This window comes from Suncus etruscus, chromosome 4 (genome assembly GCF_024139225.1).
Source record: "Suncus etruscus isolate mSunEtr1 chromosome 4, mSunEtr1.pri.cur, whole genome shotgun sequence".
In the NCBI taxonomy this organism is placed as follows: domain Eukaryota; kingdom Metazoa; phylum Chordata; class Mammalia; order Eulipotyphla; family Soricidae; genus Suncus; species Suncus etruscus.
This window is the reverse complement of record NC_064851.1, coordinates 86,520,293-86,529,302: the sequence shown is the minus strand read 5'-3', so window position 1 is coordinate 86,529,302 and position 9,010 is coordinate 86,520,293. Positions and strand designations below refer to the sequence as shown.

At 33.7% G+C, this 9,010-nt stretch overlaps 1 protein-coding gene across 2 annotated transcripts in view; it reads right to left on the bottom strand.

Annotated features, from left to right (window-relative positions):
• Positions 1 to 7,050: 7,050 nt before the first annotated feature.
• The window catches only part of DSE (dermatan sulfate epimerase), a 54,444-nt gene continuing 52,484 nt past the window's right edge, over positions 7,051 to 9,010 (bottom strand). For both annotated transcript variants that reach the window (XM_049771353.1, XM_049771354.1), the window contains one exon: positions 7,051 to 8,839. In XM_049771353.1, coding sequence (XP_049627310.1) covers positions 7,087 to 8,839 — 1,753 coding nt within the window. In that variant the 3' untranslated portion in view covers positions 7,051 to 7,086. The remainder of the gene's footprint in view (positions 8,840 to 9,010) is intronic.

Here is a 9,010-nt window from a genome sequence, read left to right as displayed (position 1 = left end):
AGCCTAAAAACTGGAATAACAAAACTGAATTAGAAAATAAAAATTGGCTCTAAAATATGCTAATTTGTCAGAACCATCTCTAAGTTGCAAAAACTACAAGGTAAAATCTTTATTTTACTTCCTAAATTTTATTTATTTATTTTACTACCTATTGTTATAAAATCATGCCTAAATTATCCATTACTCAAAAAAGCACTTGTATGTCAATTGAAAAATAAGCATCCTTAGAAACTTAAAGAAATGGAAGAATAGTAACTAAATAGGAGACTAAAATTCAAAACTGTGGGAATAAGATTGGAGTTAACAGAGAAAGGGCTATTTCCCTCAGATCTGGAATCATCTCTGCAATCAGCAACAGATACCTCTAAAAATAAAAATGTGGTCAACTATAAAATGGAGTCATGTCAGTTTAGACCCTAATAGTTGAGGTATTGACTTCCTGGAGAGATAAAACTGAGCAATTCTTATTTAAAGATACCAAATAACAGAGAGAGAATGTATGTATTTTATTGAAGGATGAACTCTACTTAACAGAATCTTTTCCCCATTTAGCTTTGAAAACATAAGGACTTAAGCCAACTAAAAAACCTCCTTTCAGCATCCTTCTCCAATCTAATCAAGGAAAAAAACTATATGTAGAATTTATGTTTAAAATTCCTCAGTGCAGGAAAAAAGACTTCTCAATACCACCACCAGATTAAAAGAGTCATACCTGTACAATTCCTGACAAGTGTATTTTCCAACTTAAAATTATTTGCTCAACAGGTCAATAACTAAATGAGAATGTAATTTTGTTCAGATGTGAAAGAAAGTAAAACACATATGACTATGCATCCTCTTTCAGGAATGTTGAAAAGTATACTTCACCAAAATCAGATATTAATAAAGCAAAATTAAAGAAGGTGATTCAGGAAAAAAAAAAAGGTCTGTGTCTTTCTTTCCAAAATAGAGTTATAGAGAATCCTCAGAATGATGAAAAGAAATCTAAGAATAAACACTATGCAGGGGCTGGGGTAGTAGCTTAGCAAGTAATTTTTAACACTGCCTCTCCCCATCCACCTCCCCCACTAAATAAGAAACATTGAAAACATCTGATTATAATGATTTGTGCACTTGTAGTGATTGAGCTACTAGAGCTATGAGCTTTTTTTTAACCTAGTGATCATGAAGCCAATTCAAGGAAGAATTGGAGAAAAGACTAATACCAAGAACAAAACTGCCACTTTGGTGCTGTGAGCCAAATTTTGTTTGCAGTCTACAGCACCTGCAAACAAATCCTTCGTGGAGTTCGGGAAAAATTCCACGGGAAAAGGTGGGCACGCGGAATGGCTAATGACGAAAAATATATTGTAGAAATGAAATGAAACCACGCAGATTGCATGGGGACTTCATTCAAGGAACGAAGACAAATTTATTTTTTAAGCTGGCAGCTTTTAAAGGTTAGAGACTTGGAAAGCAGATGCAAATTCTAGGCATCAAAGAAACTGGGAGAAGAATGGAAAAACCCTGGCTAGATTAGCATATTAAAGAGCTGAATACTGAAGGTGAAAAAGACAGCTTGTTTTGGGTTCGCTTTGCTTTGGGTAAAACAGAAGGAAAAAGTAATTATCGGGTGAAATGTGAGGAATGTATCAGAGTTTCGGGGTGAAAAGTGAAAATTACTTTATTTTGAGCTAAGTAATGGAAAAACCTGAATTTAGGGGCCAAGGTAGGAAAAATTACAGGGAGCTGTTGAATGGGAGATTTTTTGGCGGGATTAGCACTGTCCTTTGTTGTAGGAAGAAATAACTAAGGCCTGATTTCTAATAAAGGTTTAAAATAAGGAGAGAAATAGTTACAGCCCTTATGAAATTATGTCCAAATAATCCACGCAAAGGGTCAAGTGATTTTGACTGCTCTAAGCGGGCCTTTTTGGCAGATAATTTTTTTCAGGAGAGCACTACACTTTGGTGTGTGCTTCTCCAGAGTGGGGTGTAGCACTTTGGGGCCAGAGATATAAGCCCAGTGAGGAGGGTATTTTCTTTGCTTGTGTCCAAGCCAAGTACATTCCCTGGCATCCTATGTGGTCCCCCAAGCACCACAACGAGTAATTCTTGAGTGTAAAGCCAAGAGTAACCCCTGAAAACCAATGGTCTGACAAAAAACAAACAAACAAACAAAAAAACAACCTAAAAAAAACAACCATAACAAAAACTTGCCACATTGTACAGATGTGACTGAATACATAATAAAGAGTCACACTTAATTGAAAAGCACAAGGACAAAATAAAATTATTTGACAACTAAACAAATGGAAAAAGTGAATAACCATCAACTCTGGGAAGCCAACATTTTATATTAAATAAAATAAAAGTAATCTATATGCTTCTTTAAAATCATATTTATCTATTATATTACATAAAAGCTGAATACTGAGTCAAAATTATGATTATTCTGTTTTAAGGTTAGGAACAAATGAAACAGAAGAAAGTGAATAAATGAACAGAAGAGCACTAAAATATAAAATGCTAAAGAGATTAGAGTGCATGCCAGCCCTAGTTTGATCTCCAGGATCACATTCTCAGATCCTTCTTTGCATAGGACAACTACCCAGTAAGCCTGGAATTGCAGAGGCTGACTCTGGGGTGTACAGGAGTTCTTCTACCCACCAAAAGAGATGAGAGGGCTCTTCTTCATGGGAATAAAGTTTTAAATCTTCTAAACAAGGACATACATGCAACAGCCAAGCCAATGACAAATTTATTACTTCTGTGGGCTATGAATCAAGATGTTTTGGATATTATGATTAGCATTGCATTTGACAAGTACATATAAGACTTTCAAATTTTTTTCATTTTCATTTCCTTTGAGTCTATACCAAAAAGTAGAATTCTGTGTCATATGGTATTTATTTTTAAGTTCTTAATTGCTTAAACTTATCAGACATATAACCAAAAATTAAAATTGCAGGCCATGTAGGGTAATGCGTAATTAGTCTGAGTCATTTTCTGAAAGCTTGTCAATACTACTTTGACATTCCACACATGGAGCTGAAAGATCTAGCAAAACATTGCCAAGAAAACATCCCCTTTGCCATTAATATAATTAAGGCACACAAACTGATCTTTGCTCAACATAAATATAAAGAGGAGAGAATCTGAAAAGTGGCTTTGCCATTAAATTAAATGAGACAGGAACAGACAGAAGTCAGGGAGTGGGAAGATAAGATGGCTACCTTCACGTAATCTGTTACCCTATATGCAGATTTTAGAGGTTTGATCATCATTTCATTCTTTTTATAGCACAAATGTTCCCATTTGAATTTTACACCTCTCTAACCTTTTTATTTCCTGAAGCAATCTGTAACATTAATGACTGAATAAGTCCCAATTTTCCAACTATAGACCTGGCTTTTATCTATGAGCTGTTCCTTAACTTTCAAAAGTATATGAGTTGAAAGATACATTACAATGCAATCCTACTCATGATAATATTTTTATTATAATGAGAATACAGGCATTTACTTTTTACTATATAAATATTTCAAGCTTGTTTTATCTAAAAATTTATAAAAAAACTTTTGATTCCTTTATAGATGAAATATGATCAAGAATATTTTATAACCAAATGCTACAATCAGATTTTTCTCTTCACTAAGCCTTTTGGGGCTGCTGGAAAGATAGCACCATAAAGTAAAAACATTTACCTTACATGTAGCTGATTTCTATAACCACATATAATCCCCAAAAACCACCACCCAATGCTAAGAGTAGCTCCTGAGAACCGATGTGATCTAAACCCCCTCTTCCCTGCCAAATAGGAGAGCTAGAGATATACTCAATGATAGAGCATTTGCCTTGCATATAAGTTTACTCCTCAACCCTGCAAAAATAAATTTTAAAAAAATTGGATGCACAATATGCTATTAAAACCATTTTCTAATAAATATGTTATGTAGTACCTCTTAAAATATAAAATTAAAAAATTGTGCAGAAAATAGTGGGGGAGTGCAGCAGGAAAGAGAAGGAACCACTATGACTGTAATAGTTGAAAATGATCACTTTAGACAAGGACGGGGTGCTGAGAGGATATAGGGATATGCATAATACCCCTTCAGTAATAAAACTACAAAATACAAGTGTCTAAAAGGACAAAAAGAAAAATAGAGAAAAAATATCTGTCACAGTGACAGGAGGGGACAGTGCAGGAGGAGAGCAGAAGTGCAAATGGAGACACTGGTGGTTGGAAATGTGCACTAGTGAAGGTGTTATACATTGTATGACTGAAACTCAATCATGAACAACTTTGTATATATTGTATGTATGTATGTAGTTGTATATATTATATACATATATGTATTCATATAAATATACACATATACGTATATACACACATATATACATATGTGCATATATGCATGCATCCATGTATATTATACATACATATACACATATATACATATATTAATAATTTTGTATATATTGTATATAATTGTATATAATGGTGATTCAATTAAAATATTTATAAAAATTTTTGTGGAGGTATGAATTGTTTTATGCAGTACCCTATACATTACTAAAATAGTCCTAGTTAAGGTCTACCATTTGAATTCACTGACAATTACACTGATCTCAACAGAATAATCTCTTAATAGATCATTCATCATCAAAATTATTTATAAAGTAATCAACACAATCTAGGAAATATGTCTCTTCCACTGCAGACAAACACAGACAAACAACAGATTGCTGTTTCCCAGATTTTCTTGAAGGTTAGTACTGAAACCCTGCCAGTGCTCCAAACAACAAATTGTGTATTATCCAAAGAATTTGAAACACTTCTTTCATAGTGAATTGCACTGAAATAGATATCAGGATTAATTACTCAGCTTCCAAGAAGGCTGAACTTTACATGGTTTACTTGAAGATACAAAAGGTCCTTAATTTTAACATACATGTACTAGCTGTGATATAAAACATATCTCATTATACAGAAGTAATTTGTTTCAGCATTTTTTCACATAGCCCCTTAGTCACAGGGATAATTTCTTTTTAAGTAAAATAAATAAGAAATATATTAAAAGACAATAGTCATTTATTTCATTTCATTTTAAATTTCTTTTAGAATAAACTAGTGGGTTAGAATGAATCCTGCTAGAGAGATAAATAAAATGTCTCATCTTCACTTAATGAAAATGGAAAAAAAATCTGGATTTGCCAATTGTTTTTACTTTTGATTCCTATTACAAAGTATGTCAAAAGTTTAGACCTGAGATTAGAGTTACTTGAAAGTCTCACAGACCAATTTTCCCTTTTTTGTCAAAATTTCCTTTTGATCATTTGAGACAATACAGCCTTTTGAATGAGGATAAAAGTAGAAATGAGGACTGTTGAATGAGGTTAAGTAAATGGAGAGTCTGTCACAGAAAGCAAATTTAAATCCCAGTAACAACATCCAGGCAGGAAAAAAGAAGCATTATTCTTTTGAAAACACTTCTTTAAACAGTGTGTAGTGAGATCCTCCCTGGAGATTTTTTTTCCATAAAAGCAAAAAAAAAAAAAAAAAACAAAACACACACACAAATAAAAACTCCCAAAACCCTAAAAAAACGTTCTTCAAGACATTTCTTAGATTCCAAGTATCAAGGTAAGAATGAAGTTAAAGTTAGAACTGTGTTTTACTTTTGAGAAAGTTAAAAAATGAGAACAGCAAAAATATAATGCTCAAATAATTTCTTCCATGTTTGTTTCAGTTACAAACAGGTACTTTCATGAAGGGACCTCCATTACTATTTTTTATAAATCATAAATGCATCTTACTGTGAAATTTGACTGGATCATATTTTGTTTTCAAGGGAGAAATGAATAAAACATGCCAATTTTAAAATAATTTATTATTAAATTAATAAATCTTTTTAATCACCTTAAATGCTGAAGAATAAGCCATGAATAAGCCATAATCTGATTCTCTGTGTTGCTGTAACCTCTTGACAATTTAACTAAAAATAACTATAAAAATTCCATGTTTTAAAGCTTGATATTACTTATCAGAAGCTGGTTTTAATTTTAAAAGTATAAAATAGTCTTAAACAGTAAAAAAGGGAGCAGCTAAATGACTTCCCAATTTAAAATACTGTTAAGTTTAACTAATATATCCAAATAAACATTTCTCTTTAAAGATTTCAAAACTGTTGCACGCATTCTGAATGTAATGAAACAATAAAAGAAAAACACTACAAAAATCATAATTATAATATTTATTTAGGAAAATAAAGTTGAAGAAATTTTTTATCAAAAAAACATAAGAATTATAGCCAAAATTTAGCCATTTCACTTTCTTTAGTATTGAAATCTATGTTTAAAACAAAAAAAATCATTAATTTTGAATTTTAGCCACTGGATATACAACCAGTTTTTCATACAAGTAAAATAGAATATTAAATTATATGCTTATATCTTTTTGATAAAATTAATAAGGTATGAAAAATGTAATGGATGCAAGCTCTTTTGTGGAAACTAATTATTATTCATAAATTTCATTTCTAGTGAAAATATATTTTAAATTTTTAATTAACTTCTACCACCATTGTAATGCCATATGCAATCCTATTTTTCACTTGGCTAAAGAATTACTATTTAAGGGATGACCACCACCACATCAGGACATATCAATATTACTTTTCCATATAACTAAATAAAAATATAGGTACTTTTCAAAAGTTTTGTGCTCTGGTCTTTTCTATAATATAGTATCTGGAATTTGATAAAATATTGACATATTAATAAAATCCAGCCTAAAATTCTTGTGTGTCTTTTAAGATAAATACTCGTCAAGCTAGACTTCATTTCTTCTAAAGCTGCATTTATAGATTATCAAATTAATTGAGAGAAACATTGTCAGAAACGCCACATGACAATGAAGCTGTTTTTATGTCTTTGATAAATGTTTTACTTGTTTTTGATTTCTCCACATCCTAGCTTTCTGATGTAAAAGCACTTTTCCCTTAATTTACAAAAAAATATCTGAAGAAAATTCCAACAACAATAATTTTTTTTTTTGCACAGATTCTTGTAATCACAATATGGTTCAACATTTGCAGCTTCAGTACTAACATTGTGATTGGGAACATGAAGAATATAACCATAACAGAATGCAGATGTCAATTAGAAGTACTGCATAAAGACACCTTAGGCCATGTAAGCTTTGGGCCCTTTGGAAATAAGTTAGTTGCATTGCTAACATGACAAAAAAAATAGCTATGTTCAGAATCAGGAACAGCCTGGTGTATGAAGCAGACAGTGATGGAGCTTTGCTGTGAGTTGTCACCATTCGTCCCGCTCTAAACCGGCCCTTTATAAAACCATTTTTGTGTTTTTCATAGGTTACATCAGCAAAATCTAAAAGGTCTTTCATTTCTTCATCTTCATCTATAGGCTGTTCCTTTTGTGCCAAAATCTGAGCTTTCTGTCGAATCTTTTTTTCATTGTCTTCAATCTGTGCAAAAATATCAGGGACAGCATCCACAAATTTATAGCGTTTGCCTACCCTTCGATTTTTCTTTGACTTGATTTGCTGGTGCTGCTGTTCAGATATGGCAAAAATCCTATCAATGGCCTCCTCTGTCTGTCTTTTATCTGAGAATCTCAGTAGGCGTTCAGCGGTCTTCCTAAAACTTGCTGTGTTCTGGACTCGAGATAGGATCTGCTTCTCTAGCAGTTGGAACACTGGTTTAAAATGCTGCAGATTCTGTTCCACAATTGCAGCATAGTCTTTCACCTCTGGGACAATGGTGTTCTTGATGACTGAACTCTGGTCAAAGAGAATTTTCTGACGGTCTGCAATGACCTGTGCAAAGGCAGACTGTTCTGTGGTATCACTTGTCCAAATGTAAGTGGCATAGGCATGTTCACTGGTAGCTATAAACACATCCAGCTGTTGAGAGTTTCCATGAATGCTGAAGCTCTGAACATCTAGAGATGGCCCTATGAAGAGGTAAACTGCCCTGGTGAGGGGACTTCGGAGGTGCATGGTAACATTCACATAATTCGTTCCATTGTAGGGATATCCCCGAGGGTAAGTCACTGAAGCAAAGGTTCCTTTCTCACTGTAGCCTGTATCATCCATCCAGTACATTTTATAGAGACCATCTCGTTGTCTGATGAATGCCCCATGTATCCCATCTACCACTGTCTCCTCAAAAGGCACATCCACGTTGTGAAAGAAGCTTGCCATGGATTCCAAAGGGGTGTCCTCTCCTAGGTGAATTTGGTCTACAAGGAGCAGCAGTTGTGGATGCAGCAAGATCAGATTCCTTTGGATATGCTTCAGCTTGAGCTGGGGGTTATAAGCTCCCACACCTTCTCCTCGAATAAAAACCACCCCATTTTTCTCTATTGCTGCAACCACTCTCCCCTGACAGTTAGCTGCCAAGTCATGTTTGTATTTCGACCATTTTGATGAGCAATCTTCTGTGACCTGACCCTCCCAGGGAGAGAAGCAGCTCTTTGACACAGCTGGAGAAAACATTAGGACATTGTTGAAGAATGTGTACTTTGGCCCATAGAGAGCCTCAGTAATAAAAGGCACACCGTTGGGAGCAAAAGTAAATGAATTTTGATCTGGATGTTCATGTCCGGCATTAAAATTTCTCCATCCTTTGATCCAATCTTTGTATTTGTTTCTGTGGACAATGTCATATATTGCACGTCCCCCAAGTTTTCCTGACTTAAAGGAAAGGAAAGATCTATTGATTTCTGCAGGCAGAGCACTTCCATAAGTCACAACACCCCAGTCTTCAAAATAATGCAATGTAGGCGTGCCAAAATCTGGAGGAGGAATGGATTTCAAGCTGGCATCATACCTGAAAGAATTGTTACAATTAAATATTGTCTGATAAGTAAAAATAATACACAAAACAGTGTGGCTACCTTCCCCATGGCCTAAATCTCTGTTCAGAAAAGACCTTTGCATTCTTTGTTTACTGTAACACTATTTACAATAGTCAGAATTTAGAAACAACCCAAGTGACTAA